This window comes from Numida meleagris, chromosome 25, assembly GCF_002078875.1.
Source record: "Numida meleagris isolate 19003 breed g44 Domestic line chromosome 25, NumMel1.0, whole genome shotgun sequence".
NCBI lineage: Eukaryota > Metazoa > Chordata > Aves > Galliformes > Numididae > Numida > Numida meleagris.
In genome coordinates this window covers 5,343,388-5,367,946 of record NC_034433.1, presented here as the reverse complement: position 1 = coordinate 5,367,946, position 24,559 = coordinate 5,343,388, and the positions used below count along the sequence as shown (strand labels likewise).

General features: G+C 54.5%; 1 protein-coding gene and 1 long non-coding RNA gene across 2 annotated transcripts; one reads left to right on the top strand and one right to left on the bottom strand.

The window, feature by feature from the left end:
* On the bottom strand, window positions 353–11,292 carry PRELP (proline and arginine rich end leucine rich repeat protein). Its single transcript, XM_021377392.1, has 3 exons — window positions 10,805–11,292; window positions 3,734–4,694; window positions 353–2,439 (listed from the first exon to the last, which is right to left on the bottom strand). Exons 2-3 carry the CDS (start codon window positions 4,677–4,679, stop codon window positions 2,261–2,263), a joined length of 1,125 nt encoding a protein of 374 aa, XP_021233067.1. The 5' UTR covers window positions 4,680–4,694; window positions 10,805–11,292; the 3' UTR covers window positions 353–2,260.
* On the top strand, window positions 8,246–24,559 carry LOC110388280. Its single transcript, XR_002432842.1, has 3 exons — window positions 8,246–10,769; window positions 12,628–19,368; window positions 23,272–24,559. It is a non-coding gene; the product is annotated as an uncharacterized LOC110388280 (long non-coding RNA).

Below are 24,559 nucleotides of genomic sequence, written 5' to 3'. Positions count from 1 at the left end.
CCCATGTCACCCTGAGGACATTTGTCTGGCTTTCCTGGGAGCACCAAGGTGAGGTGGGGCAGCTCAGCCCAAGTTTGGGACAACCCACACCAGTGCAGTGCATGTAGCCATGCAGGGACAATAACACGTATCAGCTGCATCCACAGCCCTGGGAGCTGTGGTCAAAGTCAGGTGCTCCTAATTAGCAGGGCTGCTCATTAGGCCAGGCCCATGCTCCAGAAACCTGACCGCCACAGGCAGCTGGGTGACCCTCAGACAAGCTCCAGCGTTTTGGAGGGCTGTCCCTGCTCCCAAATGAAGCTGCTCCTGTGCAGCAAAGATGCAGAGAGGTAGATCCAACCATGGCTCCGGGTCCCTTGTGAATCACTTTATTTTCACTGCTGCGAAGAGTAGGAGTGAAAATACCATTAAACTGAAATCAGTCGAGAACTACATATGTCTCTAGATATATCTGTACAGTCTACCAGTATATATACACATTATATATAAATATATACATAGGGTCTCCGGGTTTAAGGTTGAAACCTGTCGCACCCAAAAAAGCCCATTGGAAGAAGATTTGGAGAGGCTCATATTATCAAAAAAATCCTGAAATATCATGGGATTTTGCTGATCCTTCCCATCTCTGGTGTATGCAGGGCACCTGCAGGGAGCATCCCCATCCCTTTCCCAGGGAGTGGGACACAGCGCCTGTCCATACCTACCCCAGAGAAGGGTCATTTTGGGGAGCTGAATACCAACACTGGTTTCTTTGGTTTATTGCTTTATGTTTGTTTTGACTGGATTTTTTTTTTCTCCTCAAATCTAAATCCTGAGAATCAGGAAGAAAAAAAAAAAAAGAGAGATGATAATCCCCGGACACCCTATATATGCAGGTACAGCTATCCAAGAGGGAAGTGATACATGTGGAAGTGGGAAGAAGAGGGGATAAAAAACAGCTTTTCCAAAAGAGTAATTCTTCCCTTTTCTTTTCCTTTCCTTAAAAAAAAAAAGAAAGAAAGAAAGAAAGAAAGAAAGAAAGCAAAAAATTCAAAAACCACAAGGCAAAACCAGATGTGTGTTCGGTCCAAGAAAGCGACAGAGTGGAACCTGCAGGAGGTGGGGGTGCAGGGAGGAGGGGAGAGCTGGGCGGGGTGTGGCACGGGGGTCACCCCGCCAGCAGAGCCCAGATGTTCTCCACGTCAGCATCTGCACGGGGGCGGCAGGATGCGGGGGCAGGGCGGGGCTGAAATCGAGGCAGGGGTGCAGATGGTTTGCAATACACACATGGTGTATTGCAAACCCCACAGCAGGGGGAAGACCACCCCTTTCCACCATCTCCTGCCCAATTGCTCCCAGCCACGCAGCCCTGAGAGCCCCCGAGGGCTGGAGGCTGTGGAGCAGTGGGAGGACGGCGTGCCGGACCCGGGCCGTGGCTGTGGCCACGAGGTGTCGTTGCCGGCACTGCCCGGCGGTCCCAGCCCGCCCCCCGCGCACCGAGCGGGGCGGCGGCCGCGGGACCTCGTGGGGACGCCCCGGCGTCGGGCTGGGACCCGCAGCCCCGCTCCGCCGCGGTTGGTTCGACGAGGCGGCAGGACTCGCTTTGGATTTAATGGGAGGTGGTCCAGGGACCAAGGGCTGCGCTTCCTAAAGCAGAGTGTCAGCTCCAGCGCGTGCTGCAGCCCAGCGAGCAGGAATGTAGCTGTCCCCAAATAGGCCAGCCTTGGGTTTCAGGCTTTCATGGCTGTTTGGGTTTGGTGTTTGTGCAGATTACAGCTGCTCTGAGCTGAAACAGCTCTGTCACAGGGCTGTGTGATTGCTGTCCCGCAGCACCGCTCGCTCCTGTGCCATCCCTTCCCCAAACAGCCCCCTCATCAGCTCCATCAGGAGATGCTTTGGGTAGGACCAAGCCCACCCTCCCAAAACTCTGCCAGGTTCAAGGGAGCCAGCTCCAGTGCTGGCAAAGGGCTGGGGGGAGTGTGGGAAGGGTGACAGCATGGTGACAGCAGGGTGACAGCAGGGTGACAGCCCCCCATGCACCCCAGGCTGACACTGGGACCTGGGCCAGCTGCTGCAATGCGATGCTGTCCTGTAGACAACTCCCAGGGACACAGAAGCCACTGCAGGGAAGGAAAGGGGGAAGGAGTGGGGGGACAGGAGAAGAACAGAGAGGCCAGGGGGTGAGCGAGGGAAGAGGGGAGCAAAGAGGGTCCCAAGTGTCAAACACTGATGGGGTTTGAGTCTTTGTGCAAAGCCAAGTCCCTAGGAGAGGCACGCAGGGCTAGAAAACCACAGACTGCAGGAGGCGGAAACACATCATCAGGTCCAAGGGGATGGGGGGCTTCAGGAGGTTCCCATCCAGCCGCAGGTACCGGAGCCGGGGCACGCTGTCCAGGTCGGAGGGGGAGAAGTCCTGGATGGACATCAGTGAGGTGGGGCAGATCTGCGTTCCATTGATTTCTGCAGGGAGAGAAGAAGGACATGGGTTAGAGGTAATGAGGAAAAGGAAGGCAGAGGGGGATGCTAGAGACCCCCCTCCTTGTTTTCATGGGGTCACCCCCACAATGGGGTTGCTTTGCTACCAATGGGAGAATCCCCAGCCCCTCAGAGGAGACAGGGTGCAGCCCAAGCAGCCTGGAAAGAGGGAAATCTTGCATTTGTTCAGAAATGAAGCAGGTCGCTAAGCCAAAGCAAAGTGAGGAATACAGAGAGAGCCATTCTGGAGACAAAAGGGATCACCACATCCCACAACACAATCAGTGCTTGTCTGCTATGAAGCCAGCTTCTGGCTTGCCCCTTCCTGATGCTGCAGCCAGTGCCCGGTCTGTGATTTTATGCCTCCTCAGCAGCACACTGCTTTTCCACATAAGGCCACACACTGTCACTGCCCAATAAACAAACACTGCAGCATGTGGAAGTGCCAGTGTCACATCACCTGTTGGGACCAGTGTCCTGCCTGGCAGCTGCTTCACAAACGAGTAATGCTCTGTGCAGCCCCCAAACCCCCACCACAGCCAGAAATATGAGAGCCCAGCTCGCTTTCCCCAGTGCACATAGAGGGTTTCTGGCAGGAGAGCTGCATTCTTGCTCCCCTGCAGATAGGAAGGACAGCGGATCACTGGACCTCTAAAAGCAGAAACATCTGACATGACCAGAAATGGTTCTCTGTCTTCTCTAACGTACTGGCTGTGTTTACACACTTCACAGGCCAGCACCATGAAGTCGCTGTGCTTTGCCTAGAGCAGTGTGAAACTGCCCTGGTTGGTTTGCCAAGACAACCTCCATCACAGCCCTGTTCTCCTTGTTCCTTCCTCTGTGAGACTCTGCTCAAGAGCTAAGCTGGGTTATTTCTAACCATCTTGACTGTGTATTTGGCATCAGTTCTTAAAATATGTGCACAGACACTCCTTTCTAAATAGCCCTATTTCTGAGCCCTGCTGGGGAAGTAGCTGTTTCAATGACAGGTAGTCCCTAAGAAGGTCTGCCCATGACAGTGAACAAGAAAAGTCTTGCAGCTCCAAGGGGGATTCAGCCCTGCTCCTCTGCTACTACCCTCATCCTTAGGTCGTCCTTCACCTTGTGTAAATCCACCTTCGTTTGCCGACAATAAAACCTGAGCTCATCTCACCATTGCATCACCCCCTTTGAAAGGTTCACATCCAGCTGAGTGAAAAATGCCTTTTTGAACAAAACGCTTGCCATCCCCCAACCTGTCTGCTTCCCAGGTCTCTCCCAGCTGGCCAACGCAACTCACTTTCAATGGCGTTGTTGTTTAGGTAGAGGTGCTCCAGCTTGGGGCTGATGAAAGGGACGTTGGTGAGCTTGTTGTGGGCCAAGTGCAACACCAGCAGGTTGGTGAGGTTGAAGGAGTTCTTGGGGAGCCCCTTGTCGGAGATCTGGTTGTAGTTGAGCCGGATGAACGCCAGGTTGGGAAACTCCTTGAAATAGTCACTGGGGATGTCCTCGATATTGTTCCTGTCCAGGAAGAGCTGGTGAATGGCACTGGGAACCCCAGGCGGCATTTTCCTCAGGATGTTGTGGGCAAGGTTGAGTTGCATGAGGTTCTTGAGTCCTTTGAAGGTGTTTTTGTTGAAGACTCCATCACTGAGTTTGTTGTGGTGCAGGTCCAAGAGCACCAGGTTCTCCAGCTTGTTGAAGACCCCAGCAGGGATTTTGGAAATCTGATTTCTGCTCAGGCGCAGCTGCTCCAGGTTGGGCGGCAGGAAGGCAGGCACCTCCTTCAGCTGGTTCTTCTCCATGTAGAGGAAGATGAGATTTTCCAGCTTCTCCAGGACCCGCCTGTCCACTTTCCGGATGCGATTGTTGTCGAGGTTGACCCATTTCAGCCCTGTGGCATTCCTGAAGGACTCCTCTGGGAGGTCATCGATGAAGTTGTTCTGGAGGTAGAGGTAGTGGATGCGGGACGGGATGATGGGGACCTTCCGCAGGTTGCGGCTGTCACAGTAGAGGGCAGAGGGGAAGTCCGGGGGACAGTAGCATTCTCGGGGGCAGTCGGGGAAGATGGAGGGGGGGCCAGGCGGCAGCGGTGGGGGCAGTTCAGTGGGCTCAACAGGTTCGACAGGCTCGATGGGCTCAGGAGGTGGGCGGGTGGGTTTCCGTGGAGGCTTCCTCCGCTGCCCGCTCACTTCTGAGATCAGCACAAGAACAAGTGGGAAAAGCAAGCTAAAGGCCAACTTCATGGTCCAGATGTTTGCCTAAGCAAGACAACAAGAAGAAGTGGGTTAGGAAGAGACCAGTTTTGGTTCTGCATCACCTCCCATCGCCACAATCTCCAGCAGCAGGAGTTACCCCGCATCTCTGCCAGTAACCTGCTGGTTTTTGTCCTTCCCCTTGGAAGTTACCTTTACATACAACTCCTTTCCCAAGCATGAGTTCACTGAGATCCCGTCTGGCTCAGCCTTATGCCATTGGGGGTTGCTGGGTTTTTTCAGTTTTGTTTGGCTTTTGGGTGGGCTTGTTTTGTATTTTTTTTTGGTTGGTTGGTTTTTACTTTTTTTGGTTTTTCAAAGAACAAACCACAGCTGAGAGAAAAGTCACCTACATGCAAGGCACAGAAATGAGTTTGAGGTAATCCCATTCATTCAGCATTAAGAGGGAAGAGAGCTACACAAGGGTCCTAAAACTGTGAGGGAACTGGGCAATAATTCTGGCAAAAGACAAAGTGAGGGGTCATAAAGACAGGCAGGGAGAGCAGAAATCCCCTGACCACTGGGGAGGGGAGCAGAAGGTGGGCCAGGACAGGACATTTTCTTGCTCTGAACCGCAGCATCCCTTCAGCTTCAATAAGCAGCATCTCCAGTGGTGGGCAGGCATCCACAGTGTGGGATGGGAGCCTCACTGAACACCTCTTCCAGGAGGATGGATTGCCCTTTCAGAGGCCTTGATGGATTAGGGTTAATTTTGCTCTTGAGCCAAAAAATCAATGATTCAGCAACAAATTGGCTGAGCAACAGTATCAGGAGGCCCACAGCAGCTAGCAGAGCAGTGAAGATGGATAGTGTTGTGCTTCAGGGACCAGGATTTAATGCAGGACGGCCCATTTCCAAGGCTGTGTGATAAAAAAGGACATTTGCAAGATTACACATGGGCAATACCAAAGGTATTCTCCCATATGGCTCCCTGTGCTGCCCAAATTACTGATCCATCACCTCCAGCCCCACTGCAGGGTGCTGGGCTGGGCTGGTAGTTTAGGGGGAGTGCAGCAGAAATGGGAGATCTAGAGGGATCAGGCAAGGTCTCTGCTTGCCCCTAGCCCTTGGGAGCCCCTCCTGGACACCAGCCCACCAGCTCACACACCCCACTTCTCCATCTCAACCGTATCCTGATCTCTGTGGTCATTACTAAGCCCACAGAGGCTTTCTGTCCCATCCCTGCTGCCTGGAACAGCAGCAGCAACCTTCCCTGCAAGGCTTTTGCTGGGTGGCCTCCAGCTGACAGCTTGGAGAATGTAGGAATCCAGCTCTTTGCAGATGAGCTCCCCAGAAAGCCCAGTGCAGAAGGTGCTTTGGATGCTCCCCAGGCCAGCTGGAGCAGGCCAGGTTCTGTACTTTCTGTTCAGGCAGCAGAAACCTGGGGGTGTTTGTCAGGCTTTTCCCAGTGGCATTTGGCACTCCAGCAAGAATGGAGCCCAGGTGGATGCACAGCAAAGCAGATGGAGGAGCTGGGCAGATCCAGGGTGGGAAGGGGAAGCAAGTTGAGGGAGACAGAGAGGAAGGTGGGGAGGAAGATGAGATGGAGAGGAGAATGGATCTCCCGAGCTAACCAAGCAGATGCTGTGGGAGACATCACAGCTGGAATGGCAGCATGGGGCAGAAGGCATTGGTAATGCTGGAGCTCAAATCGGGCTGCCTGAAGTGAAAGCAGCTCCCACCACCAAACCCCCTCCTGTTGCCTTTTTCTGGCATGGAAATGCCTTCCTGGGTCCACTCAAGCATAGCAACCCCCTTTCCATTCCAGCTCTGGTGGGTGCTGCTTCCAGCCCCTGGAGCTGTGCCAGCCCTGCTCTCTTTGAAGCAATCCCATGCATTCCTGGGGCTCAAAGTAATTGACTTTCTCCTTGAAAAAATCCTGTTCCCACCCCCTGCCCTCTCCCAGCCTGTGTTACTTTCCTTTTTGTCTCACTCCACTCCCATCTGGCTCTGTTTAACCCTACAAGGCTTCCATGCCTGCTGTTTTCAATCAGAGCTCTGGCATCTCACTGGGGGAAGGGAGGAACAGGGGAAGAGCAACACTGCCAGATATTCAGCTCAGCAGTATTGCAGTCAGTCCCCTTTGAGGATGTACGTGCATGCTTCTGTGTTGTTGGAGGACAGATCTGACAGCAGGCCGTGGAGTACAGACAAATTCCCAACACACAGCCCCCCCCCGGCCCCGCAGCATCCTGCTCCTCTCCCAGCCACGTGCCCCTTTGCACAGCCTTTCCCCTCACTTTGTCTCAAACCTTTCCACAGGCTTTTGCACCAGCTGCAAAACTCAGATCTGGATTTTCACACCCACAGAGCTCAGGGGAGCTGGGGGGGGATCTGGTGCCTGCTTTTGACTGGTGATGGAGGGAGGAAGTGGCTGGAATGTGGTACACCATTCAGCACACGCTGCGGTGCAGCTGTTCAACTCCTTCCTGCCGCAGGGCATGGCTCCGCTCAGGGCAACATCACCACAAGGGGGGAAGACGGGGTTGCACCATTGCCCCATTGGGCTCAGGAGCTGGGTCAGCTCTCAGCCCTTTCAGAAAACACCTGGCACATGTGCACTGTCACATGCACAGCCGTGCTGTCCCCTCTGCATGAGGCTCCATCACTGCAGGCGTTGAGGGACTCTGCTTATAGCAGAAATAGTCTCTGAGCCAAAAATTCAGACCCAAGAGTGGCAGCATCATGTGCCATTTGTCAGCACAGAAGGAAAGTGTCAGAAGGCAGATGCAAACCCTCATATCCACTGTAGCACCTGCAACCCACTGCCACATCCCTGCAGGGTCGGTACTGCAGCTGTTCTGCTCACCACCTCCAGCCCACTCACAGAAAGCAGGACTCACTCCCCTGCAATTTGCAGGCATCAGCCCACGGCCTGTGGCACCCACGTCCAGAAAAACATCATCAACCAGGCTTTTTGCAACAAGCCCAAGGCTGCTGCGAGATTTACAGTTGCCTCCAGCACACTGGAAGGTTCAAAGCTGGCTCTCCCTGGACACAACACCATCGGCAGTCTGTTCTTTGTCGACTTTCACACAGTTGAATTTACTGACATGAATGCAAGAAATAGATTTTGAAATCCCACACCCTGATCCTCCATGAGCACTGGCTGCTGAATCTGTGGCACAGTGTCTGCTCTGCAGATGCCTTCACTCTCCACCTTTCCCATCGCTCTCTGATGCACAGGTCCCAGGTACCCCTGAGGAATCCCTGCAGTTAAATCATGAACCAGTTAATGCCTTCAGGAAACCAACTGCTCAGTGCAGAGTAAAGCTGCATTTCATGGACAATTTTAACAGTCTAGGCACCTCTCGAGCCAGGCTGAGCAGCTTGGCCTGGGTGCAAGACCCGAGTTTCCTACAAGACCCTGGATGGGGTTAGGGCAGAGCCTCCAACAATTGCCAACGCAAAGCTTTTCCCAAGAAGAGACAGCTGTGCATTCAGTCATCCCATTACAACCAACAAAAATTCGGTGCAACAGCTGGAAATTCCATCCCCAAACAACACTGCTGTTCGCTTTCCTAATAGTTTACCTTTGGTGCATCTCACTAGCCCGTTGCTCCCAAGCAGTGCTCACCGCTAGCACAGCAACTGGTGCAGGAATTGCAGCCTCTGGGAGAGGAGGGAGCCTTGCAAAGGTCACTGGGGGATTTTTGGCAGGCAGAAGTCACATCACTCTCTCTCAGGTACCTCCTGCCCTCCCCGCTGCCTCCTGGGTATACAGGGAGAAGCAGCAGGCTCTGGACAGATGTTTCTGGGACCCCTCCTACTGTGAAGGGGCCAGGAGGGATAAAAGGAGCCTTTGTCTTTAGGGAGGTGAGGGCAAAGACTTGATTGCTGTACCAGGGTCTCCTTCCAGCCCACTGCCCATAGCCCTGCTTCCTTCACAGTTTTCCCACTGCTGCCTCCATCTCCCATTTCACCTCCACTCCCCAGGCTGGAAAATGCCCCCAGCTTTCCTGGGAACCTGCACGCTACAGCAGAACAAGAAATGCAACCTAAAAATAGCCAAAAGGAGCCAGCAAATCTATTGGTCTCCCTCCACCTCCAGTCTCTGTAACAGCCCATTAGCTCTCTGCAAGGCTCTGGGTCTGATCAGCTTTAACCGAAACAGGGGTTCTTTATCCAGCAGTGCCGCAGTGCTGGGAATGCTGGAAAACCACTAAGCACAGAGCCAGGCTGTCCTCTGAGGGGAGGCAGACATGCTGCCACCCGCACATTCCGGAGTCGCCTGGGGAGCAGAGCAGAGCAGTGATACAACGACCGCCCTGCTCACCCATTCCCAGCAATTTCCCAGCCAAAAGACAACAACAGGGCTGTCGGTCCAGTTGGGGTTGGAGCTGCATTTCTTCTCATGTGGCCATGCAGGATACGGGTGTCCCAGGGGACCCACTGCAGCCCCGCTGGAGAGCAGTTCAGACATGAGCACGGGCTCACAAGCAATGCCTGTGAGCTCAGCTTGAGGACTGCGAGATGTGGGGATGGCAATGCTCAGCCCATGTGCCCCTGCATGCCAGCAGTGCTCCCCCCGCTGTGTCACGGTCACCAGACTCATTGCGAAAAGCTCGTGTTCGCCATGACCTCTTCTCCTTGGGAGGGTCTGTGGGAAAGCAGTGCTGGCAGCTAGCACCACTGCTGCCTTCTCCATCTCAGCAATTTCTCCTTCCTCCTCCTCCTCCTCCTCCTCCCGCATGCCCTGAGGCTGCTCCTGGCTCAGCCCACACACCTCCATGCTGCACCCACAGAAGCAAATCCCCATGCACACCCCACTCCCCTCCCAGCAGACACATCGTGCCAGCTCCACTTTTGTAAAAGGCTGAGAAACTCTCTGATGCTTTGTCAGCTCCTTCCGCCTCATCCCTCCCTCCTAGACTTCCCAAGGCAGAGCAGACCTCCCACAGCCATACTTTCATCCCTCCCACTGCGAGCACCCCGTCCCTCGCCCTGCATCAGGAAGGGGCACCCAGGAACCGGTGCTCCCCTATGCTACGGGATGCTGCAGCCCAGTGCCACATAAGGCAGCGCACAGCTCCTAGGAAAGTTTACAAGCCCTCACATGCTGCATGCTTTGCATTCGGCTACCAAGAGGATGAATTTCTGTTTTTCATCCTTTTACTTATTTCTTTATTTTCCTAAAAGCATCCAGCTCTCAAAAAGGCAAAGAAGAGCAGGTTTGGTGTAAAAATGAATCTCTTCTGCCCATCAAAAACTTTCTTCCAAGATTTAAGTGAGCATCCCTGCCCCGTTGCTTCCTCCCTTCGCCTGCTGAAGCAGGCACAAAGAGCTGGCTCTGAGCCAAGCTGCTCCCTCTAATGGGGGTGGCAAAGGCAGTGCAATGTGCCCCGGGAGTGGGCTGCGTGATCCAGACGTGGACTTTGCCTGTTGGGAAGGAAAGCATCGTGCAGAAAAAGGTGCTGAAAATTGCTTCTGAGGCATCCAGATGTTGTTTGGCTGCGCCATCCCACCTCAATCTACAATCCCAGCCCTCCTCCTGTAGGAGCAGGACCCTGCAGCGGCCCCCCCACCCCATTCTCTGCACACCCAGAGCTCAGTGACCCAGTGCCCACAATGCACAGAGTGACGGTGGTTCCCTGGGAGCAGTCCCGACTCCAGAGGTGTGTGCTCTCCCCTCAACCTCTCCCCCTCCTTGCACGCTTTCCGGACTGCTTTCCCAGGCGGGGGACTGCCCTGGGCACGGCTTGGGCTGAGCAGCCCCCTGCCCACCCCCAGCTCTCCTACTCGGCTGGGGAACTGAGCCTGCGTGTGGTTGGGAGCCGCCACAGAAAGCACCTGGCCGTAGGCACAACGCTGTCCCACACGGGACTTTGTTATGCTTTCAGCCCCCTCCTCCCCCAGACTGCCCCACGCTGAGCAAAACTCTTGCGAAAACAGAGCAAAGTGAAGGAAGAAGAGACTCCAGCTGCTGAAGAACAGAAAAGAAAAAAAAAAATGAAAAAAAAAAAAAACAAGAAGAGAGAGAAAAGGAACAGCAAATGCTGCTGTGCATGTAAGAGACGCTGGAGAGGGCAGGAGCATCGTGGACCAGTGCAGCGTCCAGGCTTGGACATCAGGCAAGGCGAGGTGAGCCCTGGGGGAAGCACCTGCCCACCGCTTACCTGCGTGCACCTCTCCCTCCTCCTGCCTCTTATTAATCCCCAAGGCAGTTTCCCTCTGGCTGCCTCCCTCCTCCTCCTCCTCTCCACGAGTGAGCGTCGGCCGAGCGCGCGGCGCTGCGCGGGGGTTTTGTTCCTGGGAACCGCGGGCGCCGGGTGGGTGGGAGCGCGGGAGGCGGAGGGCTGGGACGGAGGCGAGATGACAATAACGTCTTTATCTGGCAGCCAAGCGCTGCAGGCTCCGCACACATGGCCTGCCTGCCGGAGGGCTGGCGTTTAATAACAATTCCTTCTGCTGAGGAGGCTGCTCGGAGCCCGTGTTTAAAAACAAAGCTAATTAATAATTTCAATAAGCCCTTCCCTTGCCACGGCCGCTGCTCCGGGAGCGTGCGGTTGGGCTGGTGTTTTCCAGCTGGGTGTCTGATCGCAGTGGGAGCACGGAGCGTGAGAGCTCGGGAGATGCCACCAGTCCCCAGCACTGTCCCACGCAGGGCAGTGACACAGTGCAGGGACACCCAGCTGCCCTCTGTCCTGCAGAATGGAGCCAGCCCCATGCTGGCGTCTGGTGGATGGCGTTGTAAAACATGATACAGGTTTCATTCACACCCAGTTGGTGAGGGCTTTAATTTAAATCCCAGTGATACTCAATGAAGAGGAAGGAGAGGGGCTGTGGCAGTGCTGGGTGGCTGAATGGGACATGGGTGCAGGGCTGTGGGGTTTTACCTTCAGTCTCCTGGGTTGGAAAATTGCTCTGTGCAGAGGGGACACACCAGGGAACCTCAGTGCCAGGGCTGCAGGCTTTGGTGGGCTGGTCGGTGCCCAAGGGGGTGGTTCTGCTCCCAGGGGCTCCAGGTGAATATTCACAGTGCTAAGAAATAGCATGGGGCTGAGCAGGGAGTGGCATGGGCACAGAGGGCCATGGGCATCCCCATCCAAAGCACCACACAGGTTTGGGGGGTAGGGGCTCCCACCCTCCCCATCCTCCCTCCAGCCATGTGGTTCTGCAGGAGGGGCCAGGAAAAGCTGCTTTTGCTCAGAGAAAACCCAGACCAAACCCCTCAGGATGCTGGCAGCTGCCTGGGAGGGGCTGATACTACATTGCCCCCCTTAGCCAATGGTGGCTACAGCAAGTTTCAAACAGCCAAAGTCAGACCATCCACAAAGCTCCCACCAGCTGGCATCCCCCGTTTGGCCCTGGGCTCCCTGCAGCCCTTCTGTCTATTTGTTTCCAGCACAGCGGCCTTTTCCTTGCCCCATATGTGGGGTTTCACTGGTGACTGACTCCCAGGAGTGGGGGGGGGGGCACGTGGATGCCCCCAGACCTGCAGGGCACCAAAGAGGCACAAAGATAAACCATGTTGGTACTTCATGTTGCTTAAACAAAGGGTTGGGATGGAGATGTGTTTGCCAGCTGGAGGAAGATCAAAATCAATATGGAAAGAATATGCTGTTTTCCAGCATGAAGATTAACACCAATTGCCTTGAAAAAATAGTTGAAAGTCTCCAAATCCAAATGAGCACAGCTATTTTTAATGTGTTTGGGTATTTTCTTTTTTTTCCTGTTACCTAACAGATACTCAGCTGAGCACTGAAGTATGCACAGGGGAAACTAAGGCACTGAACAGGGCAATTGCTTGCACAAAAGCTTTCCTGCAAAGCCAGGCGCAGAAAGGTCTCCTATTCCAGCCTCTATCCACTGTGCTGTAGGAGATGTGAAGCTGCTAGCACAGCTCCCATTGCTGGGAAGCACAAAAACCTGTAGAAAAATCCTGTAAATATGAATTTTACCCTCAGCCAAGTGACTTTGTTGAGTTTTCTTTCTGCAGGAATTTCTCGCGGAGTCCAAGTTCTGAATCCACCTTCAAAGCTGTCCTGTTGATTTGTGAGCTGCAGCCCTGCACGTGGCTCTGGCCATCACATGCTCTGCATATGGCATGGCTGCAGAGAAACATTCCCCAGCTCTTGCAGGCAAAAGGGATGCTGGAGGCAGCTGGTGGCATGCCTGCTGCCATGGGTTTTGTTGGCCCTGGTCATCCCTAGTGCCACCTCCCTTTGGCTGATGCCCCTTCCTATCCTGCTTCTGGCCCTCCCTTGTGCATTTGCTCTGAAGAGGTTTGCAACAGAAATACCACTTTGGTCTGGCGGAGGTAGGGAAGGAAATGTCTTGAGTGTGAAAGCACTGACAGGCAGAGCCAGGGCTGTGAGAACAGCCTGTCCCAACCAGGCAGATCAGCAGGCAGCTGCCGAGTGGGTCCATGGAGAGCAGGGAGCTCTTCAGCAGGATCTGTGGCTGCACCTGGATGGGCATGAGCTGCAGCATGCACAGGGGGAACAACAGGCAGAGAGGGGCTAGGGATGGGGATCTGAGCAAATCTGTGGCAAGACCACTCTGTGAAAGCCATTTAGAGCCAGCGGTCCCAGCCCTAGCACTGTCAGAAGTAGACTATTGCAGTGCAATAGACTTTTCAAACACTGACAAGCAAAGAGTTGACCCCAGACTGGATTCCCCTTCCCTAAGCTACAGCCTGAGATGCCCAAAAATAATGTCCAGGACAGAGGAAGATGCTTATTCTTCATGTTATGACAGCATTGGCTGCCCCATTCCAAGCCAAGCCTCCACTCTGCTCGGTGCTGTACAAACATAGATGATTAATGGAGTGGTGCTTCTTTCTGACAGCCAGATCTCCAAACTCCCCTTGGAGAGCTCAAAACATTAAAAAATAAAAAAATCAGAAAGGGAAAAAATAAAGAGAGGAAACCCAAGCTGCCCCTGTGGCCAGCAGGTCAGATCAGCGTGTGCTTTATGCACAATGTCAAAGCAGCCTGCCCTTGCCGAGCATCTCGGCACTGGGAAGTCATGTCCCCAGTCCACCCCACCCATGGGTGCTGCTGTGGTGACCTGGTGTTGTAGGAAGGGGTCCTAAGCAGGGACAGGGGAAGCCCTGAGCCGCAGCTCCCCTGGGGCTCTGCATACCCCACCAGCACCTCCATGTGAAGTGCAGGGTGTTGCCACCAGCCTGCAGAATTAAGCTGTGTCCCCCCCACCCCAGCTCACCACAGGGCTCCTTCCCAGGAGCCAGAAGGCTGGGAAAGCATCACCAGGAGAAACATATGGCTACAAACATATGGCTCCAGAGGTGGAAGTGAGCAAAGGGGAAAAGTATGCTGCTCTGTCATGCATGGATCCTGCTCTCCCGACACTGCGATGCTGCGGGATGCACTTCCTCCCCTGGCTGCATGCAGGGCTGAGCAGAGCACGCCTGCTTCCATCTCCAGCAAACAGCTGGAAACACACTCCTTGAATGTAGCTGCAAGGAAGATGTGTGGAAGGTGCTTGAAACGGTTCTCAAACAACGCAGCCCCCAGCCCCAAGTGCTCCAGAGGCAAAAAGATGTGGGGGTTCAGCCCAGAGCTTGGCTGGGGTGGGCGACTGGATCACTTTGGTCAACACAGCACAGCAAGAGGTGGAGGTGGAGGAAATTGGTATCATCTCCTCACAGATACGCATAGCCCAAACACTGGTTCCTTCCTTCCAAGCAGGGCCTGGCCCCTCCATCCATCCCTGAGCATCTCTTGCTGCTGGAACCAGGATCCAAAAACCCCGTGGACCAAGACATGCTGCTTCACCCGCTCAGACAGAGGCAGATGGAGCCAGGCTGGAAAGAATGAGCTGCCCTTGATTGCAAGTGAGAAACACAACTGAAAAAGCCAGCTGACCTTTGCCCCAACCAGGTGTTTAAAAAGAAAGAGAGGAAAAACAAGAAATAATCCTGTTTTGAGCACAGCTGCTGTTTTGGTCATTAAATGTACAGGCAAATCGCCTCTCAGGATCATCCTCAGCAGTTGGGTGCCCAAGCACAGGCGCTGCGGCAGCCAGGGAAGGGTTAGGGAATGGAAAACGCCTGCAAGCTGCTCGTCCCACAGCCCCACCAGAGCTGACGCAGTGAAGGAATGCAAACCCCAATGCCTCTCGCTTGCAGCCATAAACCCCTTCCTGCTTGGCTGTTGCCAGAGACGTGACGAAGCAGGACAAGCCAGATAGAATCAGGACAGCGCCGGTGGCCAGTCCTGCCCCTGATACAGGCCAAGATGCAGGGAGGAGAGAAACGGGATCTGCATCCCCCATTGCCTGGGGAAACTGAGGCAGGAAGGAGCTCTGTGCTAAGCCAGCTGTATTTTCCATTTCCCTTTACACAACCTGCAGTATTTCCCAAGCAATGCCATGGTTTTATTGTTATTCCTCTTTCTGCCTTGGCATGGGGGAGCTGGCACACGTACAGCAGCATGAGCACTTTACAGCCTAGCACTGAGGTTTGTCTCATCCCCAGTGCTGAGTCTGCGATCACCTCGTGGGGATGCAGTGCTTCCCCATGGGGCTGAGACCTAGCAAACTCATTGCTGGAACAGCCCGAGGAAGACTTGGTCCAAGTAAACGACAAAGTGCAGGGAGGAGCTCAAAGCTAACGAAGCAGAAGGGAAGTGTCATTGCAATACATGGGGACCCCATCCTTGCTGCGTGTTCACAGATCGCTGGCAGTGGGGCTGGCCCATACCCAGTGGTGGCCATAGCACAGCTGCCAGCGCCACTTGGTCTGCACTGTCACCACTGAGCCCGCCCAGCATGCCCCTAGCCCCTTCCTCCCCATCCCATATCTCCCGGGCTATTCTCGTGGCTGCTTTAAGCGCAGGGAGGGGATACAAAATTCATCAGACCTCACATTTCTCGGGGATTAAATCATCTGTCTCATTTCTCTGAGGGAGAGAAGTCCAACCCCCCCTTTTTTTTTTCCTGCAGGGCCGAGCAGCCACTCATTAGCTCTTGGCAGCGGGGCACGGCGCGGGGCCAAGTGCTGCTGCGTGCTCAGCTCACAGCCACAGTGCTGGGGTCTCGGAACTGAGGGGGACAAACCAGGACCCCTTCCCTGCCCCAGAGCACCCCTGCCTGCATCACCCCCGGCTCAGTGACACCCAGCCTTGCCACTGGGACATCGTGTCTTCTCCTGTCCTGGGGTGAGTGGCCCAGTCCGCTCAGTTCTTCTCTGCTGGTTCAGCAGTGGTTTGCACTGAGAGTGCATGTGACACAAGGACCTTTCTTCCCCTTTCTGACAGTAGCCACCAGGAGTGTGGAAAACACCCCCCATCATTCCCCATCTGCGTGTACTTTGGAAAGGACAGGCCTATCCTCATTAGGGCTGCATGCAACATTACGGCTGATACTTTAGATAAGCTAAGAGAATGTTACCCCAGGCACAGGCTCTGGGGCTCGTGCCTATCCCTAGGGCTGCTTCTGAGGAAGCTGCTGCATCCACCTTGACCCAGTGTCACTGCTCCACCACAGAGGTCCCAGGGCAAGAAAGTGACATCGTGTTCCCTCATCCCTGGGGTCTGCAAGAGACCCTGCCAGGCTCCAGCACACCCTACTCCACTTCTCCAGACCTTGGAAGCCCCAGGATGTCCTCTCCATGCTCTTCACAAGCGGTTTGACCACTCACTGAACTGGGCCATATGTGATGGGTTTCACAGTATGTCTTGTATGAAAGTCGAGCTGGGAGCAAACCATTTGGCAGCTGAGCAGAGGACGAGCAGCAGCAGCACTGGCCAGCCCTAGCAGAGCAGGTGCTCAGCCAAGCCCTATTTCACCCCTGGTTTTGGTTATTTTTTTGGCTGCAGAGCCCTAAATCCCCAGAGGTGCAATTTATTACCCCTGGGGATAAATGGTACTGATCTGGGGACCTGCACTGTCCTTCTCCAGCAGAGGGTCATGGCAAAAATGGGTCCCCAGAAAGGCACAGGGACAAGGGCAGGTGACCAAGTAACCCCCCAGTGACTGACTGCCTTACCCATCAATGACACAAAGCAAGGGAGCTCATGTGATGTTAGGCAGCATCTCAGATCCAGATGCTTCGGAAGACACCCAAAAGTACATGGAAATGCTTCAGAGAGATCCTGGAAGGAGCTTGGGTGGCTGGGAGCCACCTCCTCCTGCCCTGCAGTCCCCAGTGGCACCACAGACCCCATGGGCGCTGGGATATTGCTGCTGCCCAGAGACCTCAGATGGGGAGGAATCCCCTCCTATTCCTGCCCTCCTGCCCCCACCACCCTCCACCTGCTTGTCACCCCCCCCCCGCACGCAAAGGCAGCAGCAGTGCCTGCTCCCCATTAGCAGCTTTCTGGGAGCCAGGGCTGGGAACAGACCAGCAAACACAGATCCAGCATGCCGGATCTGATCACTAGCATCCTCCCTCAGGGCTCCTCCACACCACCCACCCCACATCCATCCCACCATCCCCCCCATCCTTCCCACCCAGGAATGGGATTGCCTGCACCCCCAGCCCCATGGCAAGCCTCGGGGGAGGACGCGCTGCCCCACATTCTCTCTGCAGCGCCACGTGCTCTGGCAAAGCTTTGCAGATGGCCCCATGCTGGCACCCCACAGCTGCTGTCAGTTGAGACAAGCTGTGCAGTTGCTTGCTCTCCAGCAGGAACATTTGATTTAGCACCTGATAGAAGAAGACATCTCTCCCCTCTCCTTGCTGTTCACATAGGGCAGGAGCTGGCTGCGCTCCCTGGTGCAACTCCTGCTGCTCAAAATGCTGCTGCCCACACTGGGGCAGGGACAGGGCATCGTGCCTCAGCCCGTGGTGGCAGGGAAGGCTCCTGGGGGCAGCTTGGAGCTGAAAAAGTGGACAGTGTTGGCCAGAACAAGAACAAGGCAGTGATTCAATGAAATGAAGCGCACTGGAAACCATGAAAGCAAATATTCCAAGCCAAGCACACAATTAGCTGGTGGGACCCACCACCACAAGATGCCGCTCAGGCCAAAGGGCTCTGTGGGGATTTAAATAAATATGTGAAAAATATGCGAGGGAATGCCCGCACATAGGGAGACTGCTGTCATTCAGGGTGGCAGGAGCAACAGGGACAAGGACTCCAAGGAGCAGAGAAGTGCTGGGGACATAAAAGCAAAGGAGTCATCAAGCTGTGGTGGACATCTGCTTGTTTCTCAGGTGATGCACTATGCCCCTTGGAGGATGGAAGAGGTTACCCAGCTGCCGGCACGTAGGTGACACAGCTCCCCCCTGGCTGCAGCGCTGTCCCAAAGCCTCTGTCACCTCCCTTGCTCTGTCTGGGCTTCTCTTCTGGCTGTTTGCAAAGGAAACACCTGAGCCACATCTGGCCCTTCCAGCCCTCCCTTGGGTTTGGCCATCATCCCTGCCTCCTCCTCCTTGTCCAGTATTTTTCCTCTCCAAAGGCAGAAGCCAGCCGGCTGCTTCCCTCATACAACTTCAGCTGCACTGCAAGCCTGGCTGCTCCTCACGGTGAGGGGGCACAAAGTGCTGCAGCCCACCAGTGCCTGGGAGACTGCTTCCACTCCCAGCATCTGCTCCCCCACAGTGGCCTCAGAGACGTTAACTGGGGTCATACGGGCTAAGGCTAATGGACCTGGAGGGTAAGACCAGCTCCTTCCCAGTATGCAGCCCCCACTGGAGAAGGCATGGCTGGGGGCATCCCGCTGTTGATCTTGTTTCTTAACAAATATGCTCCTCCAATGATGACTCGACAGTGCATTACAGGCAGAATGACGATGCTGTCCCTTCCAGCACAGCAGCCTCTTGCCTGCTCAGCAGTCCCCTGGAAAACCTCAGCCTCAGCAACAGACACCTCCAACAGCCTCACCATGACAGCTGCCAAAGGCACGTGAGATATCCCGAGCTGAGGGCTGGGCTGGATGTCCCAGGTGGGACATTTCCTACAAGCCTTCTGTTGGTGTGCACTGAGCGTGCAGCAGTGGCAGCCCTTAGCTCCACACTGGTGTCTGTGTGTGTGTGCTGGGAAGGTGAAAGCAGAGCACAGAGGGCTGGGGGTGACAGATACACAGCCTGATCTGGGAAGCAATCTCAGTGGCCCTGTTCTACTGCTTCTCATTACACTCGGTGCAGATTTGCCTAAATTGCTTGGCGGAGTGTGAGTAGCAAACAGGCCTCATCAAAACCCCAGAGATAGCCAGAAACGGCTCCAAATATTACAGCTATAAATTCAGCTCATTCCTATAACTGCTCAGAGCTGCCAGGGAGGTTGACTCAATCTCTCTCTTGGTAACCTTGTGCCAAACCCCACTGGGCACTGTTCCCCTGCAGCTCCTCACCAGGGTCTGCAACATGCATTCCAACCTACCCCAAGTTCCCACTGGTGCAGCCCCCACTCCCACACCCCTTCTGCCCCCAGGGTCCCACCATCTATTCCCCCACCTTCCCTACTGCCGGTTTTCCCCTCTCCCTTTGAACCACAGCCACTTTTGCAGCACTGCTTGGACCATTCAGATGCACTTAGGCTGCTCCTTGAAACCCTTCCTGCCTCTGCCTTGTGCTTTTGCAAGCAAAGGCTCCATGGTCTCCTCTCAGGCTCTTTCAGGGAAGGCAGATCCCACTGGAGATGGGTTTCTTTTCTCTCCATGCTGAGTTTTCCCATACTCTTCTTTTCACATGCTGGACCACACCCAAGCATCTGGCTGCCCCAGACACAGGATGGACCCAGCCCCACTGCTCCCCTGCAGAAGGTACTTGCAGGTAAGAGTTAACTCTTCCTCACAGGCTCTGCATGTCCCTCAACTGTGTACATCGAAGGCAGCATCAGATTTCCAAAAACATTCCAGGACTGATCCTCCGGGAACTATATCCTCACATCCCCCCCAAAAACATATTCCTTCCTCTTTGGGAAGAGCAGGTTATAATTAACCCTGGGTCATCCCTGGGTTGGTAGAGCTGGGAATACTTGAGAACATGGACTCCTCACCCAGTCCTTCCTCCAGCCACTCATCACCCAAATAAGTGAGGCCCAGTTGTGCAAAGAGCAAATTGTGCAAAGTGAAGGAGCAGAAATCCGGGCAGCTGCTGGCACCAGCAGCTGCCCAGAAGGGGAATGAGCACAACCTAAGATCCAAAATTGGGGTCTCAGCATCTCCCATCCAAAAGCAGCGGCTGCAGCAGTTCTGCAGACCCCAAGGCTCCCTGTTTTCCCACTTCAGGGGTCAGAGCTAGGGGTGCTTTGGCAGCAAAGCCAAAGACAGTCCCTAGTCCGCTTGTTTCAGCCCTGTCCTTTGCCACAAAGGCAGGTGGCGGTGTCAAGGGGATGGCCGTGGCCATGTGCCCAGTGCCACCACAGCCGCCAGCACACAGAGCCCTGGGGGGAGCACCCAGCATCACTCACAGCTGACATCGCATCCCCAGAAACATCCCCAAGAGTCTGTTTCCCACTAAGGGCTTCACTGAGGGTAAAAATAAAACTGAGGTATTCTGATTGTATCGAAAAATAACATTTCCTGCAGCTCCAAATGAGTGCTGTTTTATGAGAAACTTCTTATTTTTGTTCTCATATTATTTTGGAGTGGAAAAAAAAAAGCAGAATGTGCAGCCTTTCCAGTGGAACTGAAAACCCTCCTCCTGTCCAGCGCAAGCTGCTGTTCACTCCTTCTCTTTTAATCTGAGAAGCACCGAGGCTGAGGAATGAAGCAGCAGTTGGTGACAGCAAGGAGGCTTCTGCCTCCCCCGGCAGTACAGGGAATCTCATAATGAAACTTGTCTTGGTAGAAGTCCCAGTTGGGCTCAGACAGACCCCAGAGGCCCCAAGCTGAGGTTATCAATCACGGATGCACTCCAGCTCCAGATTTATTTTCCTGGCCGTGTGGTTTTTGCTCTGCTCCAAAACCATGTCTGCATGGAGACAGTCCAGTCGTTACACAAGCTTCAGGATAAACTCCACACAAACTACAATGAAAACTGGGAGGAAAGGAGATGAAGGGAAATGGCAAGTAAATCATGCCGCTCCTGTATTTTCCACGTAGCTGAGCTCCATCCCTTATCTCCCATCTCTTCCCTCTTGCTCCCAGCTGCTCTGCAGTGTAGCCCCACTGCTCTGCACTCAGCCCTCTCCTACCACAGCAGTTCTTATCCCAATGGCTGGGACAGAACAGCCAAGCCCAAGAGAGCTGAACCCCTTCGAGAGTGGGAGTGGGGGTGTAGGTCAGTCCAGAGCACCCCATTGCTGCTCCTGGGCTGGTGGAGGCAAAGCTGGGGCTGGGCTAAGGCATGGGGATCTGGACCTTTGTGTGGAACATCTGCCAGGGCAAATCCCCCTCCCCAATTCCTGGGACTCCATACTGAGTTCCCCAAGTCCCAGAGACAACCAGAGCCTCAAGGAGAAGGGGCACCTGGAACCCCAAAACAATCCCACACGGGTGACGGGATGGAGTAGCCAGCACAGCCCAGGATCCAGGGATTAAATCCCCTGGCTGGTGAGTCAGAAATCTTTGATGCAGCCAAAAGGAGCTGAGTAATTTGTGTATCTGCAGAGGTCACACTGCCTCCTCTATTGTTACGTGTTACTCATGCTGCTCCTTCCCACTCTCCCTCTGCAGCGCAGACTCTGCTCTTCTCCCTCCAGCTCACCAGCTCTCTTTACTACTCTTGCTATTAATTATCAGCATTAGCACAGCCCTGATGAGCCCCTGGCAGCAGCTGGCAGCCCCATAAGGTGCTGGTTCTGTTGGAGCACGGTGCAGCGATGGGTGCCTAGCACTCGCCCCGCTCCCTTTCATCTCCCTCGCTCCTGCCTGGGTACTCATCGCTCTCAGCTCAGTTGTTTCATTCAGAAGTTCTGAGCAGCAGAGTTTCTATAGGAGACACCCTGCTGCTGGCTCTGCAAAGTCACTTAACCCCCAAGTGACGAGGCAGGAGCTGGTCTTAGAGCTTTGTGTTCCTCGAATGACAGTCTCAATAATCCCCAGCTGCTACGAAGCACTTGGGCAGCCAGAAAGACTTCCCTGCATTTAATCAAATAACTTCATTAGGTTGTCTAATAAGCAAGGGGCCTTTGGGAACACCAGCATTTCCCTGCTTTCATACAGCATTTGAAGCAGGGATTTACAGCAGAGCCATTAAGGTCCCATCAATTTGCTTTTAATCTACCACCTTCAGCAAAGCCTCCCCGCTCTGGAAGAACTGCCCTTTCCTCCAGGAGCTGCCCGAAGGGGTGGGGGTGGTCCAGGTACCCTTCGAAGCATCCCATCACTGCCAGCTCCATCCCAGCTCCCGCAGAGCAGCTGTGGGAATGGGTATTTCCTACATGTGCAGTTTGACCCACTCAGCCCCTGCTCAGCTCATTGCCTCTCTGGTTATGGAGAGGGATTGCAATGCCAACTCGTGCAGCAGCAGTGAGCATGCAGCCAGGGGCAGCGGCAGCTTGAGGGGTTCCTGCTCCTTCCTGGCATTGTGTTAACGCACCCCCTGAGCGCCTGTCCCACATCAGCTGCCCCAAGCAGCTTGCAGCATCCACTGCGTGCTGTGCTGCTGCCATCCTCCACTCCCCTCCAGATGGATTTGCTTTTCATTTTCCAAACTGGGCCTTTGTGTTTCTTGCAGATTTTTCTAACCTCTCTGTCCTCTCTGGTATTTGCAAATCTTCCCAGTTCTGCATCCACAGAGGATTTTGTGCATGTGCTATTTCCTTCCTCATCCACAGCGTTCCTGAAACCCAGTAAACACGCTGGTCCCCATGGGCTAGTGCTGGACCTGCATTTTGAATCTTCCTTGCCTTGCAGAGCCCTGAAAACCCTCAGATGTAGACACAAACATTTCCACAGCAAATTCAAGTTCATGAACCCCACACATCTGCTGGCCACAGCTGAGAACCCAAATCCCACCTGATGTAGTCCAGCCCACAGCATCCTTGGTGCACAGCAAGCACCAGAGCCCAGAACAGGGCTGGAACCACCACCTGCATCTCACCTCCCCATCTCTCACATCCCCAAGCTTCTGCCGTTCCCCCAGGGCCTGAAAGTTGGCAGCAGTTACTGCCTGGAGGTGCAAACCTTCACTCCTCCCTCCAGACCTGCTGCCAGCAGCTCAGGGCAACTGATAACTCCCCAGCTAATGCAATCACTGGCACCCAGTAATTAACATGCTTCTCACCCCTCATCAGGGATGTGCTCGGAGGTCAGGTGTTTGCAGGCTCTGGGCATTGCTGTGCCTTTCCTTGGAAGTGCAAGAGCTCAGCCTGCCATGCCAGCAGCTCCCACTGTGTTTCTAGCCCTAAGCTCTGCTCCCTGACCCTTTCCCTCCCTGTCTGAAGCCAGATCCCCACAGCACGCATGGCCCTCGGCCTCCTCTGGCTCCAAGGGAAACCTGAAGCTGTCAAGGCAATCCATCTCAGCCTCAGATAATTTCTTCCTTTTCCCTTTTCCCTTCATTTTGCGGCAGCTGTCCCACAGAGGTGATGGCAGTCCCAGGGCACGGGCACTCCCCCTGTCCTGACACACACCGCAGAGCCGTGCCAGGCCTTCCACCCAGCAAGCGCTGGCGTTTCATAAGAAATACATAGCTCAGGGATGGAAAATAAACATCTTTCTGTTTCTCCTTGCCTGGGGAGTTCAGCTCCAATACTTTAATTTTGGCCATCTATTTTGATTGAAACAGAAGCTGATGGAAGGCAGAGCTGAGCTGCCAGAGCCGTAAAATCAGCCGTCAGGAGCCCTCTCAAAAGCTGCTGTGCCTACTGCTGCATTTGCCAGGGAGGGACAGGATGGATCCAGCTCAGAGCAAAACACAGGCAGCCCTGGAGTGGGGGGCAAAGCAGCCACCCTGCGGACATCAACCCCCAAAGCTTCCTACAGCAACAGCACCATCTGGAAGGACTGCTTTCTGCTGGGTTCATATCAACATGGCTGAGAATTGAAGATTAAACACCAAATGGTGCAAATCTGCACTGGGACTGGGCGAGGAGATGGGCAGTGGGGAGGGGGTCTCTATTGGAGCTGAGGCAGAGCTAGCTGAGCCTCCATCCCCAAAGCTCTACCCCAAACCTCACCTCCAGCCCTCAACCCCAAAACTCCCTCCCCAAACCTCCATCCCCAAATTGCCTGGGCTGGGCTGCAGGCTGCACAGTTCTGCATCTATGGCACTGGGTCAGCTGTGCACATCAGCCCCCCCATCTCCCAGAGATCCCCTCAGAGTCCCTGTCAGTGTTCCCAGCAGGACCACCACCTGCTGCCCCACACAGCACCAGGCCAGCCCCCTTGCATGCTGCCCCCTGTACAGTGGACACCATTCAGTGTCATTAGCAGTATGTGTAATGATTCCAATTAGGAGAGCTGGAAAGCTCCAGGGAGCTGTGGCTCTGCTTTCCCAAATGTCAGGTGGAGGTGGAACAGCAGAGGAAGTGTGTTCATCTCGAAGGCATCCGTGCTGCTGCTCCAGCAGAGGCAGATGCTCTGGTAGCAGCATCTGCAGCCCCGCAACTCACTGAGGATCTGCTCTCGTGCGGGTGGAGGGCTGCAAAACCACAGCCAAACCCCAAAACCGTGACCAAGGCAGCTCCAAGCCTTTGGCTGTTTTTCCCAGCATCTTCATAACGCGGCCAGGGAGCACAATTGCTTGGGAAATGGTGGCACTGATCCTTCTCTAGCGCTACCAGGAACTGGGTTTGGGGACATTTTCTGAGAGGAGGGGGCAGCATGGGGCTGGCCTGGTGGTGGCAGCGCTCACAGTGGGTCAGCATCTCTGCACCCAGGCTGGCAGTGGACCTCTGGGGGCAAAGGCGGCTGCCACCCATGCAGCCTGTTTGTTTTCCAGTGCAGAGCGGGATTTTGCTGGAGCTGGAGGAATACATCTCACTGAAAGAGCCTTGTTTTTCATGGAGGAAATGAGACAGCACACTTTTAATAGGAAATAAAAACACGTAAAATAAAGAGAAACTGAGACACAG

What these genes read in the sequence shown, in the direction of transcription:
- PRELP (XM_021377392.1), bottom strand. Translation starts at nt 4,679, where the DNA reads ATGAAGTTGGCCTTTAGCTTGCTTTTCCCACTTGTTCTTGTGCTGATC. An exon ending in AAACAACAACGCCATTGAAA is followed by an intron (nt 2,440 to 3,733) that starts GTGAGTTGCGTT and finishes CTCTCCCTGCAG; the next exon opens with AAATCAATGGAACGCAGATC.